The sequence below is a fragment of the Calonectris borealis genome, chromosome 9 (assembly GCF_964195595.1).
Source record: "Calonectris borealis chromosome 9, bCalBor7.hap1.2, whole genome shotgun sequence".
NCBI lineage: Eukaryota > Metazoa > Chordata > Aves > Procellariiformes > Procellariidae > Calonectris > Calonectris borealis.
In genome coordinates, this window is record NC_134320.1 from 15143284 (window position 1) to 15168020 (window position 24737).

Here is a 24737-nt window from a genome sequence, read left to right on the forward strand (position 1 = left end):
ATCAACTACCAATGAAGTAGCACCAATAAAAATAACACAATCTAAAGAAGCATCAAAGGTGTTTCTATGGAAGTATAAGCATATGAAACTTGCTACCACACCTGTAATCACATCCATAAACACTCACATTAAAAAAAAAAAATTAAATCTGAAAAAGCATAGGCTAAGGGAAGGGCAGACAAATGAAGAAGTTGTCTTTTAAAGCTTTTAGTCTCTTCTTCGAAGTAAAAATCTGCTAAACAGGAGTTGTAAACTCATGTTTTTAATTACACCAACTTCATAGGAGACAAACATACAGACACAGCTAGCCCAAGATGTAAATTGGACCCAGCCATGAATAAGGATGACTCTAATCTGCAGAATCTTGTAGCTTTTCAGCAGCTGCCCAGAGTCAGTAACATAGGCACAATAACTAATTCCTTTTTAGAGCTGCACCACAAAAGACAAACCGCGCAAATAAGAGAAGTCTTACTGTTGCTGGTGTTCCAGTCTTAGATTTTTTTTTTTTTTTATATAGACATTGCACTCCTGCTCTCTACCAGTTCAGAAAACGGCAATTCTCAAATTCCATTTGTATCTCTTCTCTGAGCGAGAGTCAAATTCCTATCAACTGCTTACATTAATTTTTAAAGTTATACTTGCTATTAGCACTGCTGATTGGAAGAAATAGCAGTGAGGGTTGCAGATGATGTTAAGTGACCTAGATATACAGGAGCAAAGCAGCCTAAGAGATACAAATTGCCTTTAAATCTATCTTTCACATTAGCTCCCTCAGTTGCAAATTTTTCTTGTAGCTGCATTAACATTAATACATCAATCAAGCACACCAAGTAAAGATTCCCCCCCCCCCCCGCCCTGACAGAGAGTACTTTGTATATTAAAATAGGCAGTGGTTTAAGTTGATTCTATAGCTGCAATCCACAGCAACCAAGCCAGGAAGATTACTGCATTATTTATGGGAAGGGGTTATTTGTGCAACTGTTTTGCAACAGAAATCTAGGGCACTGATTCTCAATTCTGCTACTATTCTTTCAAGTCCCTGCTAGCGGAGGCAGCCACTTATACATACTGCAGAATGACTTGTTTCAAAAAGTACATTATTTCTCATATATCTTCTCCACTTCTCTATGAAGGACACCACAATAGACTTACTATTGAAAGATGTCAGAAATATATATACCACTTAACATGGGGGTTAGTTTCTGTTTATCCTGAACTTGCTCCAAATCTGCAAAAAAAGTCTGTCTGGTGTCTATAGGATATCAACCTTTTTTTTTTTTAAACATTTATTTACATTTTTACTATTCACAATGCAAATACTAAGTACTTATGAGTATGGGCAAGCAGTCTATGAACCCTGAATGCATTAGGTATACAAGGAATGAGTGCTGGACATTTACATTTTTTAAAGCCAGAAACTCAGGCCATACTAAATCTAACCTAAAAAATTTGTTCTTCTGTCTAATGCTATGTATCAGCTCACAAAAATATTTCATCACATGAACACACTTAAATGTCTACTGAAGTCATATTAATCTGTGGCATATGAAAAGTTCTAACATCTTACAAATAGCAGGTAGTAAAATACTAATTTTTTTTAGTTACAATTATGGTTAGATTCCCTCTTCAAGCTATATGTGGTTTTTTCATGTCTGCAGCCCCTTCCTCCCATATTAATTCCAAGACAGACTGTATCTCAAACTAAGTGGCAGAAAACTAAGTTACAGAAAAATAACTGAAGTCAGATATCACACAACAGTAAAAGAAAATGCAGATGGGGAACATTTCTAACTGGAGGGGTAACATTAAAAGAACAGCTGACTGACACTTAAAAATAGGGGCACAAAGTTTCAGGAAAGCCAAAGTGACAAAAAGTGATGAATGGTAGGCAACAGAAAATCATCCTGGAATTATGTCAGCTTACAAGTAAAACCACATAAAGTAGCCAAATCAGCAATATGTTTGATGGCAACAAGATTAAAAGTCTATAGAAAGCAAGTGACAGACCACCAGTTCTGAAAAGGAGGACTCTTAAGACATGAAAAAGAAAATTATTTTTCTTAACTTATTAGTAATGTGAAAAGCTAAACAGTGGTGACAAACACAGTATTTTTTTCAGTATTCATTACAGTAGAAGTTGACCAACTACAAGCAGTTTGCTGGTATTATTTTTTTTCTCCTTCTTGTATCCTCCAACCATCTTAGTTTTGTTCTTTGAACAGGCTCATTCACCAGTAATGTGATACACTAGAAGCTAAAACTGCTCCCTCTTAAAGCAAACAAGAAAGAGTTGTCTACCTAATATAAATTGAAACCCACATCAACTCCACAAGGCAGTTCCAGGTTCACTAAAAACCACGACACAGTAATTAAAAGAACGAACTGCAGAGGCACACAAATTCTTACAACATCTCCTAAATTAAGTATATTTCATGGCGCTTCGAGAGGCTACATCAATTCTGTGTAGAGAATCTGCCTCTGAGGACAAGGATTCCAACCAGCAACATGACACCATTCCTTCAGATAGATTTCTTCCCTGCTCCTTAGAAATCAGACATAAGGCTTCTGCTTGCCATTTCTACTGGTATGTGGAGTGTCTGATACTTTTTGCTGTATATTCAGAGAGTATGCTTGTAATCAGGATAACTTAAGACCACTGCGTGTTCTAAAAATCTCATTGTCAAGCCAAGCTCTCCACATATACCTTTCCTGCAGAAAGGAATATGTAATTTTAGTATAGTCAGTTAGTAAAATAAAGCTGAGCAGAATTATTCTCTGCATTCACTCATGCATGAACCTTTTGATAACTGTAACTTTGCAAGTCAAAGACGGGATACCTATAATTGCATTTTGTTAAGAGAACAGTGTAACCCCGTCAACAAGGTGTTGACATTGCTTTTAACAGGCCATGGGCCTCATGTTAAGCTAACAATCACGCCTCTGGACTTTTCTTGGCCTGCCTGAAGCTTTGTTTTAGCTTGTCCAACTCTAACAGCAATTATCTAAAGACCAGGTGACTTATCTAATTTGTATAGCTTTTACTTAGCTTCGGACAATTGTGAGATGTAACACCTATTTTTATAAATATTTATATATAAAATACACACAGCTTATACATAAATAAATAATATTTAAATATATAAATTTGCATATAAATATATGTTATATATATTCCATCTATGCTACATATATGTAAAACCAATAGGTGTTACATCACACAATTGTTCGAAGCTAAGTAAAAGCTATACATAAGTACATGCACACACACAGATCGTATATACAAATAAGAGAGAGTGTGTGTGTATTTCTGTAACTAATAGATATCAGTAACAAGTAGGGAATTCCCTAATTCTGTAGGGAATGAATTACCTATGACCCCAGAATAAAAAGCAGCATCGAGGAGCACAAGCATAGAATGACAGCAGAGGCCTTAAAAATAAAGGCACAGGATGGTATCAGAGGCCTCAAGGCTATAAACAACCCACCAAGTGCTATTACTGGTCAAAGGAAACCAACCATGAGAACTGGGCAAAAACAGTTTGGGGGATAGCAGAAGAAAGAACAAGCATCCAGCATATGTAAAGCACATGTATATATAGGAAATTCAAATGTAACATGGAACTGCAAAGAAATGAAGAAAGAACGAAGCACAGAGTATGTTAGCAAACATTACCTCAAGAAAACAATAGCAAGGAGGAAGAAACCATCAACACTGTACATCTCCATGGAAAGGATTGCCTATACCACTCAGTCTCCCATTCCCCATTCTTCCGTGCCCATATTTTAATATGTTTTGACTTCCTAATAAGTATTAAGCAACTCACTCTAACGTTGTTATTTAGGTTTCTGATATTGGACCTTTAATGTTATGGTATAGAGGGAATCACTAAAATCTCATTGGTATTTACTACTTATTAAAAGTATTTTTTAAAAAAATTAGAAGCAGTCCTTTGATGATCACAGTAATCTACTGGTTTTCGGCTTTGCATTTTTATGCTTTAAGCATCTTGACCATTTGTGGGTTATAGGCGGTTTTTCTTAAATAAATGCCAGGAAATTCCACACAAGCTTAACATTTCATGGACTAAAACACTAACACATTTACTAAAACAGACTGCACTGGACACTGTGCATGTAAAACAGTGAACTGTTGCCCTTACACCATACACTACACAAAGTTGTAAACTGCTACCACAGTATACAAGAAGTTAACAACCACATTTGTATATGCTGTACTAATTGTATCCTCATTTGAAGATTTTCAGTTTTAATGTATTTAACAGCTTTGTGCGTGAGCAAGAGTTAACTTAGGAAGTTCATATTTGTTTTCTGTTTGCTCATTTCTTATAAACTCTAAATTCGTATTTTGCATTCTCAAAAGCAAAGGAAGGTCACCTCTCTCGACCTGCTGGCAGTACTTTGTCTAATGCAGCTCAGGATACTATTCGCCGCCTTTGCCACAAGAGCACCCTGCTTGCTCATGTTCAACTTGGTGTCCACCAAAACCCCCAGGTTCCTTTCTGCAAAACTGCTTTCTAGCTGGGTGGTCCCCAGCATATATTGGTACATGGTATTGTTTCTCCCCAAGTGCTGGACTTCGCGCTTGTCCTTGTTGAACTCCATGAGGTTCCTGTCAGCCCATTTCTCCAGCCTGTCGAGGCCCCTCTGCATAGCAGCATGACCAGGATTTATGTGCTCCAGCTATATTCTGCACTGACATCAATGAGGTATTCCTTTCTGATAGATGTTCAACAGCAGAACAAAACAATTTCAGCCAATGTCAAAGTCAGCAAGTCAGAAAACCACTAGATACATTTGCATCAACATACGGACTTTACAGCACAAAGCATTTCAATACCAGCTTTGTTCAGGAGAACCTGTCAAGTGCAACCATGCTCCCTCAGGCTTACGAGCAACCCAAGGAGCTTATGAATTCTTTCAGAAATGGACTTGTTTCAGTTTAGTATTTCACTTGAAGATCCATCCATGTGAACAATTCCTTTGTCATCTCTCATTGGTCTGCCTCTTCTCAGACATTCACTCATCCAAATACAGCACATGCAAATGCCTGAGTTTTTTTTCCACATACAGGTAACTTCAAAAACAAACAGGTCTGTTAAGAATTTTACTACCTGTACGTTGTCCAGGAAGAGGTGTCATCCCATTACAAATTACGTACTTCTCTAATTCTGGGGGTGGGAGGGGTGAAGGGGGTGGGAAAGACATCTTTCTTTCTTAGGGCTTCCTGCCAAAGCATCTGAAGCACTGAAAACTTAAGTATTAAAACTACTAGAAAGGAAAACAAAGGTCAACATGTTATTTCAGTTCAGGGCAATTTGAGATGTACGGCATCTGCCAAATTTTTAGCAGCCCTACACGATGAATGTATAGTCAAAATGTAAGTAGAGTCATGATCACTGTCAGAACAGGCAAAAGAGTCTGCCAATGCCACAGACTTTCATCCTTCAGTTGTAAAGCAACTCCAACTAATTCTAAGGAAGTCTCAATCCTGCATGCTTACTTCACCTGCTATATCAAGCCAAGAATATCCATTTAATACAAGTAAACAAGTCTTGAAAAGTATATGATTAGTGATCAACAAGAAAATACAAATACAAAAAAAAAGCTTCATATCCATTTACCAAGCCAATGACCAGAGTCTCTTTGCGTACTCATTGGTTGTGTTATGTCATAATGTGTGTGTCCGGTCAAAAATAAATGTTTGTATTCACACTATGAAAAGTGAAAACCAGTATCATTACAACCCACGTAAAGCCCCTTTCAGGGTTGGTTGTTTTGTTTTTTTTTTTTTTTTCTTCTTTAAAAACCTAAACCGACTACTGCTGTGCACAATCAAGACTTCTTAAAAATGAAAGTTGCAACTTGCAGTGCCACTTTCTCACCACGTGTGTTCTGTTCTACAAGACCCTTTGCTACAACCTGCAGCATCCAATTACTCATCCTCAGCCCTTCCACCTGTTTCAGCAACTGTCTCCTACCCTTCAAACCTCCCTTCTGCACACACTTTTTTGCTTAACTCGATTCCAGATGATGTTATTTTCCACTTCTAACACAAATGCTCCTTAATTTGCGCTCAACTGAAACAACCCTCATCTAAACTCGGATCTAGTTGTTTGCTTTTATTCCTCTAGCTGCTTTTTACAGTCAGACATATTCAACTCCTTGCCAGCCTGTCCACTTATGCTTTCCAACCAAACTGTTCATTCAAATTTTCCTCTTTCACTCCTTCACCATATCTTCACGTTGTCTCTTTCCAATTCTCCTTCAGAAACCCACAGGGTCTTCTTCTCTGTGTTCAGAACTAAGGCAGGAAAAACTTAAAAAAAAATGAAGTTGTCATCACACAGCCAAATATTGGCATAACAACCTTCTGCTGCCCAAACTGTTTTTCATTTGATACCACCTCATGCGCACTTAGTCACCAACCTAAGCCTAAAAACAAACAAACAAACCCACCCAAACTAAAAATGAAGTCCCAGTTATCCACCCTCTCCAAATATCTCAACCCCGGTTGCAAACCAGCAGCCAACATAACAATGTACTTTTTTTCTTAAAAGGATCTATTTACTACTATCTTTAGTGGTAACAAAAACCTGTCCGGGACAAAGGAAGTGTTACTATTAAGTCTTATTTGTAGGATATCCCCGAAATAGCGTCAGTTCACGACCGAGGATTTTTCTCTCCAGACAAATGTGTTCAAAAAATCAAACTATTTTTGGGATGAGTTCACTCAACACTCCAAATTGAGCTTTCATACAGGTGCATAGCTCTGCTGAGAGGAGGCAGCACAAGCATTGGTTTCTTTTAGCAACAGTAAGTTCATAGACTCCAAGGTAATTATCTGACATTGGTGACAACACAAGGATGGGTGGCACCACATACTAGCATCTCCACGAGCGGTAACATTTATACATTTCCTGCAGCCAAATTCTAAAATAAGTTTCTGAAAACAGGACTTAAATTTGCTGTGCTTTTACAATTTGTCCGTAAGTTTTCCTTCTTGCACCTCTGTCTTCGGCTGACCTTTTAATTTCAAGCCAAAATAACTCAGGTTTTTTGAGGACATGGCTGGGAAGATATTCGCACATGACAAGATTGCTATAAAAGCTTTACCAAAGAGCCCTAGAGCCTCCCCTAATTTGGAGAAGGAACATGAAGCTCAGGAGGTTATTCCAGTGTCAGCCCTACACCTTCTGTGGTCTCTTAACATTCTTGCAAATTTGGCCTAGTTATAATTCAGGAAGCCATCTGTGCAAGGAGACTACTAGTCAGCTGCTAGAGTTCAGTTTCTTTGAAGATTCATTCCACCTGCACCAAAACAAGCACCATCCCTCAAAACACAGGCAACCAGATGCACCGGAGACACGTGGCATTCCAGCTGCAGAGCTGAACAAGATGTTTCTACTGTTGCTGCTGGGATCACCATGGAAGCAGGCCTAAGATTAAGACCTAAGATTAAGACTCTCTCGTGCTTCCCCCTTCCTCTACACTGTACCCAAGCACTGAAGCAAATGTTGAGGGAGATTAGGACAAAGCCAGGTACACAGCAGCATGGGAGGAGATAGGCATCAGAACTAGGGAACACAGATGAAAGAACACAGGAAAAAGTGAAGCAAGAACAGGACAGAAGATAAACTTTCCCAGAACCTGGAACCTATACCAATTATTCCCAACTTCAACCTTCTTTTCAGCCCCTGGATGAACAGCAGATTTATTGACAGAGTTTTCTTGTCAATAGCCCCTTTTAATGGTAACCGTGTGAAGAGAATAATACTGTAATTGATAAATACTACAGTGCAGCTATTCAACACTGAATACGCAGTCAGTATAATAACCACAAGGATAATCTTTTGCCACAATACTATTTATCTGCATACCAGTAGCTACTCAACTTACACTAGTCTTACTTGCTATTTTAGGCTACTAAAAGCAGCACCTAATCCCAAAAATTCAATACATTGCACTGTCACACACACATATGTAATACAGCATGGAAAACACTTAAAGCAAGCACACAACAACCCCAAAACTTTCCATGCTATCGAACTGCATTACATTCATACAAAACAATAAGTAGTTCTTTAAAAAGCAGGAGCAATGAGACTGTTTCACGTATTATTAGATTCCTTGAAGACGAAGACATGAAGTTCTTCCAAAAACTGGGACATTCTGAAGAAACGGCAAACTACATGGCAGAAAGCATACTAACAATGACTGAGTTAACACTCCAATCATCTGGACACCAACTAAAATGTTTTATCCTCCCTCCATCTGGATAAAGAAAAATCCGTGAAAATAATAAAGTACTTAACTACCTTTGAAGACACATCCCTAGGTCAAATCTCTCTGAAACTGACCACTTTTGCATAAGTTTCAGAGGGAGACCATAGTAAGCATAACCATAGTATATCCTTAGGTAACCTGTCCGAAAAGCAGACAAACACCTCAAAGTTGCAAGAATTATATCCATGGATGTTTCAGCCTCGAATATGAGCAAAGATGATGTATTAAAGAAGTTGCAATCTGGGGAAAAAGTAAAAAAATACAGCGAGGGTAAGATTTCAATGTGAAAATACCCTATGTAGTATCTGTAACAATTTCAGTAGTATCCAATATAACAGAAGATCCAATTCTCTCTGAACTTTCCTGTAATAAAAGAAAAAAAAAAACCAAAACAATATTCACTGACTATCTAACCAGATCCTCAACTTACCATCAAGAATTTCTGAATTCTTAATGTAATTATTATTCAACTGAGTCTGAAAGAACTTGTACTAGAGCCTCAGTAACATTTAGAAAATGGGAAGCAGTTTACAAAGTAGCCTTCCTCAAGTTAACTGAAGAGCAGTCTTACACAGTGACACATACCCACAACTAAAATTCTCTCTGAGGCCTGAGCTGATTTGAAAAATTAACTGTGTCATCATGCCATATGCTCTATTAACTAACTATATCACTGAAATAAAAGCTGATACTGAAGTTTCCCCAAGAGCAAGTACTTTTGGTTTCAGTTATGAAAAAGAGCTTCTCCTTTAACTGCGTTTGATTTTAATTCAGCCAGCAAGTACAGAAAATATTTCCATGCTGGATAATTGAGAGGGAGCTAAAAGAGCAAAAATGTCTACAGAGATGCCACACACAGCTCAGAGAACTGGGGCCACATGCCATCTAGCAGAAATGTGGTCATTCCGCTCCAAAGGGTACTAACTTTGTGGAGTGCTGACCCAATCCAGCCTACTTCAGTCTAAAATCTATTTTTTTTTCCCTAATTCATTTCAGAAAGCCAGTGTGGACAGAGCTGAAAGACATGCAGAGTATGTTTTATATTCCTAGAAGTTTCAGCCCCGGTCAGAATGCCGATAAATCTAAACAAAGAGTTTACCTTAATGCAATCATCAATTCTACAAAAATTTCAGAGACAGGACTTCTTTCTCTGGTGGGTAAAAACATATTAACAGCATTTTTAATATATTCTGTCCAATTCATAAAGCTCATCAATCCAACCTATGGTTAAAAAACCTTAACCAGGGGGGAGCTGTTCTTCGGTTCCGTAAGGATTACTGAAACTACTACATTTTTTTCTTCAAAATTTCCCACACTGGCTATTTACTGTTAGGAATAGCCAGCGCATAAGCACAATTCTCGAGGCAGATCTTCATGCAAAAGGACTCCAAGTGAAATGAATTAGACTGCTTACACATACGAAATTAAACACATTCAACCTCTCCTAGTCAAATTTGCCATTTTATACCAAAAAGTCTTTACATACGTAGCTATAAAATAATATACAAACAACCAAAAAAACCACTTAAGACAGACAAGGCAAGAAAGAAGGCAAGAAAGGCAGCACAGCCAACTCCATTGCCAGGGTATGCAGAGACTCTTTTAGAATTGCCTTTTTCTGACACCTGTGCAAATGGAGTTAGTTATCGTCAGGAAAAGGAATATTTTTTAAGTATATACTACTTCATGTTTCTAGCTATAACTAGTAATATTTTTAATTTTCAAAGACTATTTTAATATGGTCAACTGCAGCACACAAGCCATTAAAAACAGACTTTAATTACAAAATTTAATTACAAAAAGATTCTGTGTATAAACAGAAGTTTGCTTCACGTTTTTCCCTCAGAAATGTTAGACTTATGCATGCAAGTGCTCCTCCTCTTACATTTTCAAAAAGATAAATACATCATATATCTGTACCTTTACAAGAACCTGTACTTTCTCAAGAAGATAAAAATGTGCCTAAATTAGAAGCAGAACTTATCTGCAGTATTATTACCTCACTATTTGAAGATAAATATCAAATTCTTTACCAAAGTGAAATTAAGTCTATCTCATGTCACCGTATGGGGATATTGGCCTCTTAATAAACTGGCTCACCTTACCAATTATCAGAGTATCAATAATATCAATTATCAGAGTATCAATAACCAGCTATTTTAACTACAACCAAGAAATCACAAGCTAGAAAAGATACCACACAATTCTGAGACTTACAGTAGGAAATTTACTTAAAACTGACACTATTCTCAAGCTGATTTTAATTACAGGTCATTGGTATCCATTTAAAGTCCTAGACATCATTACACTTGGCTGATTGAAGCAACAGCAATGGGAAATACCACATTACAGAAGACATATGAAATAAAAAAATGGGCTTTTCACAGACTGTTTTAAAGGAGGTCACATTTGGCTACCAATTTTGTTACTAATTTGAAGTTCTTACAGTTATTTCACTTAAAATATAATACTGTTGCGACGTCAATTTCGTAACACTGGTTGTTCACACCAACTGCTCTAATTCAAATCATTTAAAGCCATAATTATGTATTTAGGAACCAGGTCAAGCTTGAATATTGCTGAACTAAAGTTTTATTGACAGAATTAAAAGGAGAGTACAACATAAAAAAAGGCTCAACTGAGAAAATAATACCATTTATTCTCCAGCATCCAAATGGAAATTCACCAAAAAAAAAACCTTTAATTCCTTCAACGTGTATCTAAATATATGAAATACTGATAAAATGTGTAGTTTTCAGGAATATTTAATTTCCCCTATTATAAACCTAAAGATATATTTCTGTGCATAAAGTAATGTCTATTTTTTGCTTGAAAGAACAGCATTTGATTGCCAAGTTAAAAATTATACTGAAAAAGATACATGAAGCTGACAGCAGATCCCGACTGCAGCCTTCACAATCATTCTCACCTACCATGGACAGGCAGATCTTGGATATAGTGCAGTAACTTGGCAGAAAAAGCAGAAAATAAATGGACAAAGTTTTTTTTTTTCTTTTTTAGTATCATTTAAAAAAAAAAACAGAAACTGAATGTAGCACGCTTTCTGGAAGAAGTATCTATATGAGAAATAACTTGGTAGTTGAGCTTGAAACTTTCTGTCAGAACAGCTAAGTTGGGGACACATCACAATTCCTCTAAAAGAAACACTTAAAAATCTGCTATGAAGTAATGTGAACCTGCAGCACAACTGAATACTTCATCCAGCCTGCTCCCAAATCTTCATGGAAAGAGGACAGGCAGGGGCAGACTCAAGGTCTTCCCAGTAACTGCAGCCATCCTCCAGCTGGCATCTTTTCCAGGGAGTCCCCCCACCCTACCCCTATCATGCAGTAGTCACAGCATAAAAAGATGTTTCCAGGAAAACAATAGCCAGGAGCAGCCTGCAAAGAACAAGAACTCCCCCAATGTATTTCCAAGGAAAGGATCAGGTTAAAGGAGAAAGACTCAAGCTGACAGCATAAATTGCTTGGAAAGTACTAGCCTTCTGTGTTATCACCTTTCAGACAAACAGTTTGGGAACATACCCATACACTCTGTAATAAACAATCATACAGCGAACCAGTAAATGCAAAGTTAATGCAACACACCCAAGAAGCACGACACCTATTGTGCACGCACAGATGAACTGAACTTGACAAAAAACAGGGTCACATGGTTGCAATGTAGAACTTCTTACAAGACCAGAAAACAGGCCATGTAGCCCACCCAGGCAACAAAACATTCCTGTTTTCTGCTCTTGCAGAATGAAGCCAGCAGACATGAGGTTGCCTGCTGTTTCAAGTTTACTACTACTAGGTGTAGAGTTATTAAAACAATGAAGATCCATATGTGGATATGAGAAGAAACTATGTCTTCCAGGGTAGAATATCAAAGGCTAATAGGTCGGTATCTTACTCAATGAAGGGGAGAAAACAAGAATACTGCATGGATCTTCAAGACAGTTTAAAAAAAGAAAAAAGCCACACACATACACACACACAGAACAAGAAAAATGGTAGTCAACACTGAAATTTGCCAGGTGAAAATAAAAAGCGCAACTGCAGTACATTAATTTTCTGACACAAGACTTCAACATTCTGATCCACCAATGAGTGAATCCTGTTCATACACATCCCACAAAGATTATGTCCAGCTTTTCATCATGGAGTTGGTTAGCATCAACTGAGTATTGAAGAGAAATGCACAGAGTTCCTGTAAGTAAAAGATTTCTGTAACTGACCTATTTTCACAACTACCTTTCATGAACTTGCAAGATAAAAAAAACACAGAAAGATTACTATCTTCTGAAAACCTACATAAGATAATGAAATAAATGCTCCAGAAGAAAACATTCCACATGCAGCAATGCACGTTTATGTTTTGCCTGTCCCTGTGTTTCCACCACAACATAGATTCAAAGAAGCTGGGGTACTATGAAGTAAGATGTACACCTGTATGACACTAACCATGCAGTAAGCCAAATAACAAATTTAGCTACAGTGTTTGTTATTAGTACAATTCAGACACAGGTTACTTTGTTAAAAGACAAGGATGCAGAACTTTACAAATTTTACTCTTGAAGGTAAACTAACAAAACCCTTTCATTCATTAGTTGTCATAAAGACAGTGGCAATCAATCAAGAAGAAACCACATCTCACTGCTTCCCTGCAGAAGTTTCCAAATAAAGTCAGGATTCTGCAAGTTGTATTTATGCTCAATTTTTTTTCCAAATAGACATGCAGAAAATTCAAAATTACATGTAAGTAGTTCAACAAGACTTATGAGAACACTTTAAGTGAAGCACTACAAATACTCTAAGCTAATTATTAGTACTGTTTTCACTACACTTTAATATGCAACAAAGGAGAAAAGATCACTGTAATATTCCCTGAAGCATTAGAGGTTTCTTCTCATTCGCTTTAAGTTAACTTTGCACTTTAGAGATACACTTTGTGATGTTTTTAAAGATTTTTCAGAAGGAACATTTGCCTGAATGCTACCGTAGGTTAAAACCATATCAACTCGTTCATTAACCTGTTACACACGGACTCATAAAAAAAAAAATCCTCCTTCGAAATTGTTCAGGTGAATAAAGATATGTGGAAAAACAGCCTACATAAAGTAATCTATAATCTAACATGTCACAGAAGAAAAAATCGCACCACAGTTTTAAGCAGTTTGGGCCAGTCAAAAGCCTCAAATAAAGTAAGCATATGAAACAAGTGGACTGTTGATCTGTAACAGCACGTGTGTTACTATGCAAAACAAAAACACAACGACAGAAAGCACATGGCTTCTAACGTAAGGGCAAAATACCTCTTCTTCTTAACACTGCAAGTGACAGCATAAGCAAAAACCGACCGGCTTGAGCACAAACTGAAAGAAGTCAGCCTTTACCTATCAAAGCCTGGAAAAGGTTACTTTGGAAGATGCTGATGACACGCTCTATGGAGTTTCGCAGCTGCCGGTCCTCCGCCTGGCTCAGCTTGGAGCGGTATTCCTCCAGGAGGCGCAGGGCTCGCTGGGTATCTGCAAACGGAGACCAGACACACCGGTGACCCCGACGCTGCAGGTAGGAGGACCGGGGATGCACACGCCGGGGACGCAACAAGCCTCCGCGCTCGGGACCGCCCCAGCCCAGCCCGACAGCTTCTTTGTTCGCAGCTGGGAGAGCGCGGGCGGGTCCGTGCCTCTCGGCGGGCTCGCGCCGCCCGCAGCCCGGTGGCTCCCGGCACTCGCCCCTCCTCGCCCGTCCCGCCGCCGCCCGCCGCAGCAGCTGTCAGGGAGCGACTCCGGCAGCTGCCGGGGCCCCTCGCCGTGCGGCGCTCACCTTGCTTCCTGACGGGCATGGCGCTCCGGGGCCGCGGAGCTCCCCGGCAGCCGGGGCTCCACCTCACAAACCTTGAGCCCGAGTCGGGGCGGCGCGGTGGGGGCGGCGGCGCGGCTCCCCCTGCCGGCCGGGCGCGGGGGGGGGGGGTGGCGGCCGCCCCGCCTGACCGACCCGCACACCCGCCGGCCGGCCGGCGAGCAAGCGGCTCCGCTCGGGGCTCCCGCCGGCGCCCGCCGCGGTGCCCCCGCGAGGGACGGGACAAGCCGGGCCGGGCCAGACGGCGCGGTGCAGCGCGGCGGGGCGGGCGGGGCCGGTGCCGTGGCGGGCAGGGCTGGGGCGCTCGCGCCGCCCGCCGCCTCCCGCTCGCACTGCTCGGAAATTCCAAACTTTCCAGCCAAAATGGCGGCCTGGAGGCTGTGGGGAGCGCGCCCCCCCCCCACGTGACCGGGCCCGGCGGCCGCCCAATCAGGGCTCGGCTCGGCCCGGGGCCGGTACCTAGTCGGCGGGGCGGGGGGGGAAGAGGCAAGGTGAGTGCTCGCCGCCCGCCTTAAAGGGGCCGGCGCGCGGCGGCCTGGCCCCGCCCAGGCCCGCGCGAGAGGGTGGCGGTCGCCGAGACCCGGTCCCGCCCGCACGGCCTCAGGGCGCCGTGTACTGGCGGGGCCCGGGCGGCGCCGGGGAGCGGAGTGCCCTCCCGCTGGCCTCGACCCGCCACCGCCCCGCTGCGGGCGTGAAGCGCTCCCCGGTGCGGGGGAGCCCCTCTCCCGGGTGCACCGCTGGTGACGGCCGGCGTGTGCTTCGGGAGGGCGGGACAGCTACAGGTGTGCCGCCAAAGTTACTTGGCAGTATCGGTTATTCCCCTTTAACTGCCGTTTACCAAATGGGTACGCAGCTGGCAGGCGTTAATGCGCAAAAATGGACTAAATAACTGTTGGCACTGGTACTGTAAGAGTCCCAGGCATGGATCAGCTCCTGTTGTGCTGCCTATTGTAAAAATACACCGCTGGAGATGTGCCTTGCTCCAGGAAGCTGACAGCCTAATTACATGACAAGAGGTCACGGGACAGGCAGGGGAACACAGGTACCTTACAGACTTCACCAGCCCACACAACACGTAATAAACGGAGCACTGGCATCCACCTGTTGCTGATTTTTTCCTTCAGTCATCCTGGTGAAGAAGAGCATGAGAAGGAGAGGAAGGGCTTATTTAAAGGACGATAAAGAAATAGCTTTGCTGTGGTTAACGGAGAACATAAGGTTAAATTAAGGACATCATGGGAGAAAGCATGAAAAGCCTTGCTTATTTGAAAATTTAACAAATGGTCTGTATAGGCTAACATCATGGACCCATCAGAATCATGAAAGCTACTTTGTCAAAACTGGCATGGAAATGGTAATGAGGTGCCTTCAAAGGCAATACAAACAGCTTGCATTTTGGTATGACAGCAGAGGAGACAGAGCATAGAAATGGGTGACTTGGATAGAAACATGTGCAAGGTAAATGATCTTTGCAGCATATTCTAGATGCCCATTGAAGGGAAAATGTATATTAAAACTGGTGAATTTAGGGGTAACTCAAATGCTTGTGCTGAGGGGGAATGTTACTTATTTCTCAATCAGATCGATGATCAACGAGAACCTCAGATCTGAAACACTTCAGACTCTGTATGTATGTGCATATGAGAGGCAGAGAGACTTGAAAGTTCAAAGTAAATCCTGCTGATGTGATTTTTTTGATCCAAGTTTGCATCTCCATTTACACTTTTTTGAATTAAAAATGTACGAGAGCTTACCCCAGGTACCTAAAAAGAATCTCCTGGGAAACTCTTACAAATCTGAAGTCTAAAAATCAGGACTAGATTTGGCTGTGGCAAAGCCCTAATCCTAAATTAAAGAAAACTTACACTGCAACAAATCTAACCCAGATCTAGAAAAGGCCTCTTTCCTCTCTCTCTCTCCCCCTCCCCAGTACTCCCATGTTTTGTACTTAGATTTGCACCAGTAGTTTCTCCTCCTCCCACAGCTATGTACTGCGAAATTGTTCACATACCTCATTGAAGAAAACAGAATATACATTTAGTGCTGACACACGTTTCCCATTTCCTCCTTTCCAGTAGTATTTTCATACTTTCAGAGTTTTGGCACTAACTGGTACCAGTTCATATATTTTGAAATGAAAGCATGCTAAGAAGGAACATTGGCAGAAGCCTCCATCATCTGGCCTCATCAGTTTTAACTGTTTACAACAGCAATAAATGTACTCTAAAGGGGCCATAGTCCTGTTGATGTCAGAGGAATATATATACAGAAGGAGAGGAAGAACAGCCTAAATTTAGCTAGCAGAAAGGAGACATCTGCAGCAGTTAGGCTGGTTTTGCTACCTGACAAAAAAGTATTATTACAAAGCAAAAAAAGAAAATTTTTTGCAATTAAAGGAACCACCATAAAGAAACTACTTTCCATAAACAGGATTTGATGTTTCCAAGGCTTTTTTATTTTAAATAAGAGATAATCCCATTACATATGGTCATTGTGCTGGGGATAGAGAAATAATCCCATATATAACACCCTGAGACAGCATTTCTCACTTGTTACTAATGCTTCAGGAAAAAAAAGGAAACATCAAAGAGGGGGTCAGGATGACGGATCAGCAAGCCAGGAAGCAATTAGGTAAGCCTTATTGTACCTCAGAGAGCGGTGTTGGTTCCCGGTTTCAGTTCTAGGAGTATATTTGTTGATTGAAAGTGGTTGAATCAGAAAGCACAGTATGAAACTTCAGTATATAAAGTGGTTTTGAAATTCCAGCGCATATAGAAAACATCCCATGAATGGAAAATGGCATTTTTACTAGCACATTGCAGTAAGAGTCAGTGTTGCAAAATTGTCATGTATTACACATTGTCTTTTTTGGGCTCCAGTTTTCAGGAAATCGTGTAGTTCCCTTGTAGGCAGGGGAAACTGGGTATGAACCAGAGCATCGTTTATGCCACGGCTTAAGCAGTATCATTTAAATCAAACCATTATAGGCAGAAAGGCTTGTACTTAAATTCACCACTGGTGTGGTCAGCATACAAGTCAGCATTATGCTGCGCTCAACAGGTCCTGGCTGTGCTCCAGAATGATCCTTGGCATAGGAACTCCAGAACAATTACCCCAAGAAGCAGCCTGTCACCATTGCAGCCCTCTTGGCCCCAGAAGCGGCTGAGGATCTGACCGACAGCCCCCTCCCCTGCCTTCAGATCTCACTGTTAAAATCCCTTCTTTTGAGACCACTGCCAGCAGCCTGTGTGGGACCCTCGGTCTGGGGCGTACCTCTGGCAGGGGCAGGCAGCTTGCTACAAGGCACGTACTGCTCTGCCTGTTCAAGGAGATGGTGCTCAGGGGGATGTGCCATATGGGAGCAGGCAGCCGTTGACAGCAAGGAGGCCAGCACAGCGCAAGCGTGTTGCCCAGATGTGGAGAAACTTCCGTAATAGCCACCTGATCCTAGCCCATGCCATGCATGCACGCAGGGAAAAGCAGGCCCTGTGCGAGAGGCTAATAAACCCAGTACAAACCCATAGTTAAACAGAGACAATGCTTTCCCATTTTGAGAAACTATGTCAGGGCTTGTTGGCAGCTGCTTGCTCTGAAAAATGATCACAGTAGCGACCCCTGCCAGGGATTTGTACCTGATCGTACACCAGCTCCCACCTCCTCAGGTAAGCCAGCTGCCACTTTGAAAACGGCTCTTTGTGCTTTAGAAATGTCACCTGTACGACTGGCACCCACCACAGGGAACGGGAACGCTGTCAGGCTCTTGCATCTTGCAGCAGTCACGCTTTGGCCACAGGCAGAGCAACATGACATGGAGGGGCCTGACTTCACACCAGCTACCTGGTGGACCCCTGGAGTCCCACTGGAACAAGTTGACAACCACGTGGATTGCTCAAAATGGCAATATAAGCGGACGTGTTGTAGCTGGCACCCCACACAGTAACTGGAGAGGTATGATGAACTCAGACCAGGACACTTCAAGAAACATTCACTAGATCCACACATAACACACCAATCAACACAACAACAACCATTTGAAAACCAAGGCAAAAAGGACAGCGGCTATCACCACATTGCAAGAGTTTACAGTTATCAGTATGGCCAAGAAAATACAATAGTATCGAGCTCAGACAAAGTCCGTTACAGCAGAAGGTGGGGTAGACTAACTCAATAAATAGTGGTACTTGTATTCATACTCATTTCAAGTTGGCCACTGGTGTATAAGGTGGCATATTGCTAGAATCGATAATATTAACTTTAGCAAAAAGAATTGCTGCCTGTTGAAGAGTAATGAGTAAAACTCCAGAGTTTTTTATATTGGGCTTATTAATAAAAGAAAACACAACAAGAAAATTGATCCTTTCTATCTTATGTTTGTCATCTGTTTAATGCCCAAAGTCACTATATAGTATAGCAGTCACCATATAGTATACCAAGCAGATGATTTCCCTTTTTCATACAGAACTGGGAATTGTTACTCATAAAAGGATCTCTGACAGCTGCAGAAAAGCTTTCCCTTCACTTCCCCTGCAAATTCAATGCAATGCTTCACAGGTAACTGGGGGAAGCAATGAAACTAATGAAGCCTAATTTCCGCTGGCTAATAAGGAATAAAGCCTGAGTGAAGTTAGCTTGTTCATTATGCCTCCACTCATCTGGATTCTCTGATGTCTGATAAGATTGGACCATGTGCCACAGCCTTACCTTCCAGGAGCTGTCTTTTCAGGAGAGTGCCTTTTCTTTATCATCTGTAATTTTGTGGGTTATAAGAGATGCAAACAACTTCTTATAGAAGCATTCTGCTTGAATGAAAGCATGGCATGGTAGCATATGTCTTTTTTCTGCAAGAGCTACTACATACAGTTAATTTTCATGAGGCTACTAAAGATTAAAGCTACTCTTTTCATTATATTGTGCAGTTACTGTGTCACACAATGCAATGAGTCACGTGCCTGTCATATATACTGCTAACATAGTAGTTATGTTAGCATACTCACTCTTTTCTATCATCTTTCTTCTTGTGGGTAAAGTAAGTTGCTGCCTATCACACACAGAAGGATCCAATCTTATTCCGCTTGTTAAAATCAAAGTTTTATTAAAAATCACGGTTTAGCTTATTTAATTAAGCCTACTCAATAGAATTCTTATGGGATCATCTTACGCATAGAATCATAGAATCATACAGGTTGGAAAAGACCTCTAAGATCATCGTGTCCAACCGTAGCATCTCTGATTGTTAGATTTTAATCTTTCTTATACAGAGAAGACAGTTTCCCCAGTAATACAAGCTTCATATTTTTAATTTCTGAACTCTATATCCAGTGTTTGTCCTCATAACTGAAACTTGTCTTAGGTTAATTCAATCTGGATCAGAATACAAGGATGCCTTTATTCTTAGGGTTAGGAAGTCCAGCTGAGTATGACTAGTAGACGAACATGTTCCTGTTTACAGGGAGAGTAAGAAAGAACTGGTCTTTTTTTTAATCTAAAAAAAAAAAATTTTTTTTTCCCCCTATCATTGTGCTCTGAAATTGTTTGAGCTCTTGTTCAATTAGGGATTATACGCCATGTGTATAAAGTCATCTCATCTTTCTTTTGCTCTTGTAATAAGGTGTATCTATTCAGTTTGGGACAGTTCACAATCCTACAAAAGAGTGAGTTTTGTTATTCCAGCAACCTCGTGAACTAGAGCATTATAGGAAATTATATATGACTTCTATTTCATTATTTAGAATGTTTTATTTAAATATATTTACCTAATGTATAGAATAGGGTAATTGGAATTTCTATAAACAATTAAAGTTCAGTGCCTAGCTGCTAATGCTCCAACGCCTTCTGTAAGGCTGCAAAACATCAAAACCAACAGCATACAAAACAATATTCATTATAACTGTTAACAATTACTGCCAATATGACATGCATCAACCTAGATCATCTTCCTCCACGCTTTCTATAATCGGGGCTGTGTTATATAATATCAGCTTAACAGCTTCTTAGTTGACTTCCTGATGTAAAGATAAACATCATTACATAACCTGCCTATTTTAACTTTCCCAGTCAAATTAAGCAGAAAGGTTGGTGTATTGTATGGAACGAGTTTGTCTGTGTGAAAACCCAACTCAAAGAGGGTTAGATGCTCTTCAGCAGTGTTTTCCTGTGGGGAGTGCAGCGGTTGCTTTGGGTTTTGCCTGATGAAATGCTAACAGGTGTGTTTAGGAAGTTAATTTGGGAGTTTTTCCATGATCAGGTGTTACCTAATTAAAACAAAATTTATTCAAATTAAATGTAACTCTTCACGTCATATGAATGTATAACATATCCCCCCAAAATAGCAAGGTTATCTAATTCAGACAAAACACAAGAAAGTGCTATTAAACCTCACTGTGGGATTCAGACACAGGCTATGCAAAGCGGCACCTTCTCCCAGAAAGCGCAGAAGCCACTTTTACTCTGGTGCTTTTTCCTTATTTCGGTAGCACAGTCCACAGCATGCCTTGAAGTGGAGCCGCTAGCCATGGCTCTGTTTACTCTGTGCTAATTTTCAGGCAGCTGCTCTCTGGAGGAGCTAGCTCGGCCACAGTCCTTGCACCGTCCTAGTGTCAGCTCAGACACTGGTACAAGCCTAACCACCCCTGGAGTACAGAAAGTGATGTGCCTGAACCACGCGATCCAGTAGCACACAGCTAAAGTGACATCACAGCGTATCACATGAAGATACCTTTGTTTTCCCAACCCAAACAATATAGTATTTGTGGCAGAGAGCATGGGATTGGGCACAGCCTTATGCCTCTTACACAAGGGTGAGATCTACATACGTCTGCTGCCTCCACGTTGTCCATCACATGCACCTGAAGAAACAAACGGTCTTTGTATTTTGGGATTACAGGCACACGTAGCTAGATTAGGTGAGTGGAAAAACTAGAAAGGGAGTTTAGCAGTGATTTTTATAGGAATCAAAATCATACTTGTCAGAAAGTACCTTCATTTAACAGCTAAGAATCACTCTCCAAATAAACAAGGTTTTCTTGCAAGGTATTGAAACATTCACACCAAACACTGAGTATTTCCAAACACTGCAGGAACACACTGACCATGTAGAGCTCTTATAGTAACCCCTCTCTCCTGACATGGCAGACAGCTTGTTTAAAATTCCCTCTTCCTATGCTAACACCTACCTTTTGAGCTCACCAGGTAATTGGAGAAATACATATTTTTGAGCTGTTAGCAAGAGCACAGGCAGCAGACTGCAGGTTTGCCCTTCTCAGACCATAGCTGAGTCTGTAGCACTCCGCCTGCTACTAGTTACAGGCTATGTTATGGGCACCCAAGTCACAAGCTTCCCCCCTCCTGCCCCTCCTCGCTCCCTGCTGCTCGAGATTGTAGGAGTTTTCTGCAAAGAGATCAGTTGAGAGGAGGAGTTGCCGGAGCCAGCGTGCTCAGCTGGCCTCAGGGCTACTGCTGGTGGTGAGCAGGTAATTGAATTATCAGGCACACCTTCCCTTTCTTCCTCCTTGTTTGTGTAGAAGCTTTGGGAGGATAAAGGTGAGTATGTTCCACAGCTATGTGAAGGAAAAGAGCAGTGCTAAAAAGGAATGCAGCTAGAGAATTCAAGAAAAGTTTTGTCTTGTTTGGAATTTTATGAATAATTTACATCATAGGAGGGAGAGGCTGCCAGTGACTGAAGCTGAGGGGTGAGTCCTCCAGTGTACCAGTGAACAACTGCAGAGCTGGAGCAGTTCTGAATGAGCAGTGAGGAAACGTGAACAACTGTGTCCAGCTATGCAGGGATCTACTGATGAAGAGGACCTAGGGGCTACAGAAATTGTTCACAGTTAATGCATCCTGCCCTTCACTCCAGGTGAAGTGAGCGCTCAGTGGTGCTGAGCTCCCGCTAACAGTGAGCATCCTACAGTGCCCACACAGCTTTTCTGTTACATTTTCCTATGTGTTTAGGTGTAGAAAGTCCTTGTAAACATGCTCTGTTTCCAAGAAACGACTTTGCAGAGAGCCCTCATGTGGGTTTTGTAAAAACCACCCTTTAAATCCTAGTGGTATTGTGTCTGCTCTTACTGAATACAAAAGAGGCTGTCAGAGTCCAAAGGAACCTGTTACTGATTCACGTGCAGATTCCAGTTTGTCCTTTCTGTAAATTCTCTGTGATAGATAGCTCATTTAAGCTTTGTAGCTTGCATATCGCTTATCTTGCCCCAATTCCCTGATCAAATACTATTGCAAGTTGAGGCGCAATGGGAATTTTAACAGTTTCTGATGGTAAGTTCCCAAGGAGTTTATATCACTCTCAGAATCAGAACTACTTCTGAACACGCTGACCTAAGCATTTTGCTGCTGTTGGCAAAAGCTTGCATGGATAACTAACTTCTCCAGCTGGGTCCAAGGATCTAGCTATATGCTCCAGGGAAGCTGGCTGCAATAGTCAAACATGCACACTCAGAGACAACAAGTACTTGTAAGACTATTTACTACTGATATTCCAGTGCTTCTATTCCTTCCATTTGCTTTTTGTCCTCAAAATACAGCATTTTTGGCAATAATATATCAATCTTTCTTATTTTCATTATGCGGGGGAAAAAAATCTTCCACTAACCACAACTGTGTTTTTTGCAAGGTAGAAAGTGGTATCACCAGAGGCCATACCACATTCCTTCTCAGATCCACACTATTGCAACAGCAGAGTGCATTGAGTAACTAGTTTGTCCGATACCAAGACTGACTCATAAGGACAAGAAAAGTTGGAAGATGGGGTGTATGCTTGCAGTTCTTGTCCCATTTCCTTGATAATTTAGAAACGTAGCAGAAGAAAACATTAACTTGGTGATGTGCAGGCCCCTCTTCTGGAATGGTTTACATTTATGTTTTTGCTTAATGCCAAAAGCAGCAAAGTTCCTTTATTTATTTTTGGTTACAGAGACCATGTGGACAAGGACTTAAAGGTAAAATATATTCCCTTTTCTTTCATCAGTAAATATTTCACGCTCTGTGGAGACAGACTTATAGAAGAAGCATGGGATGACATGAAGAGCTACAGCAAAAGAAATGCTGTGAAGTTGAATAGTGCAGAGATCAAAGTCATACCAGGCAGGAGGGAGAGGCAAGAAATGCAGGTATTCAAGACAGTATGACTGTGAGCCCTTACCGAGATGTGACTGTGAAAGGGGAAGATGATTGATGCAGGCTTCAGGAGAGAGATTTTCAGCAAGTAGGGTTATCCTGATGGCCCTGTACAAAACACTAGTGAGACCTCACCTAGAGTAACGTATAACCATAGCCATCTGTGTTCAGCGAAGGTGAATTGCACTAGAAGGCGGCAAAGGAGGGCTTCTGGGATGATGACCAGGGTGGAGCACCTCAGAGGATACCCTAAGGTCAGGGCTATTGAGGAGAAAGAACAAGGCTCCCCCAGAAAGCAGGCGGCTTCCTGGGACAAGAGCAGCGAGGTTTGGAGCTGCTTCTTAACTAGAAGAGTGCAGACAAGTCACTGAGCTGGTTTCAGGGTGGGACTTGATGAAGCCACACATCACGGTGTCCTTACAATTGCATGTCCTACAGGCTTGGTGTCTTACCTCGGGTACTCAAAGACTGCACCGTATATTTAAAAAGAAAAGTAAATGTCACAGCCAGATTCAGGCTGCATCTGCATTGAAATTGTTCTGTATTGAGGGGAAACAGGGTACAACGATGTAGATTTTTGATTTTGCTTTATTCCAATAATTTCTCTCTCTCAAACACATAGTTTCTCATGTGTCTTCATTCTTGACATTTCTGGGGCCCTCTGGTAGGTGGTCTGGACAGTGTTGTAAGGTACAGCAGCTCCAAGATAGCAAGCTGCTGAAAGCCAGGAGTCCTGAGGACTATTCTGATAGCTGAGGACCTCTCTAGCGTAGTAAAACACTAGATATGCTCCTCTACTGTAAGGTGAATGGGAGGGGACAGACTAAAACCTCTACTAGTTTTGGGTTTGGGTTTTTTTTTCTGCTTTATACTTAATCATATCAAGGAAGGGACAAAAATCAGCTAGTGAGGAAGAGTGATATTCCTCTCATCAAAGCAGCACTGAATTCACGTTTTTGCTTTAGAATTGCTATGAACTTCCAGGCCTGTGCACTAAGGGTAGACTCGAGAGAAGAGCTCAGTCCACCATCGTTGGTCTGGATTCAAGGACTCCTACTTACTTTCCCAATCAGAAACAGATCAGTATTCTCACAGATCTCCTGGCATCATGCAGATGCAGAGCATGCCTCACATTTCAGAAACTCACTAAGGATTTACTCAATTATTAATTAAAATCTCATTTGATTATGATTCTATCACATGCTGGAGGAAGCATCCAGTTTCATTGCGAACAGTTGATTTAGACTCTCTAAAGACATTCCATCATTTAAAACAAAACCAGCAGTCCAAAGAAAGAAAACTATATCATTATTTATGGCATTACGTTACAATTCAGATAGCATTAACTAACTCTGTTTCTAATCTTTTTAACAATATAATATGATGAAACATGCTGACTGTGTTAATTATTGTTTGTTAAGGCTATTTATGCAGGGTACA

At 41.1% G+C, this 24737-nt stretch overlaps 1 protein-coding gene across 14 annotated transcripts in view; it reads right to left on the reverse strand.

The window, feature by feature from the left end:
* The window catches only part of DLG1 (discs large MAGUK scaffold protein 1), a 168903-nt gene extending 154620 nt beyond the window's left edge, over positions 1–14283 (reverse strand). For all 14 annotated transcript variants that reach the window (XM_075158358.1, XM_075158361.1, XM_075158354.1 and 11 more), the window contains exons 1-2: positions 14136–14283; positions 13703–13834 (exon numbers count right to left, since the gene is read on the reverse strand). In XM_075158358.1, coding sequence (XP_075014459.1) covers positions 13703–13834; positions 14136–14154 — 151 coding nt within the window. In that variant the 5' untranslated portion in view covers positions 14155–14283. The remainder of the gene's footprint in view (positions 1–13702; positions 13835–14135) is intronic.
* Between the last annotated feature and the right edge of the window lie 10454 nt (positions 14284–24737).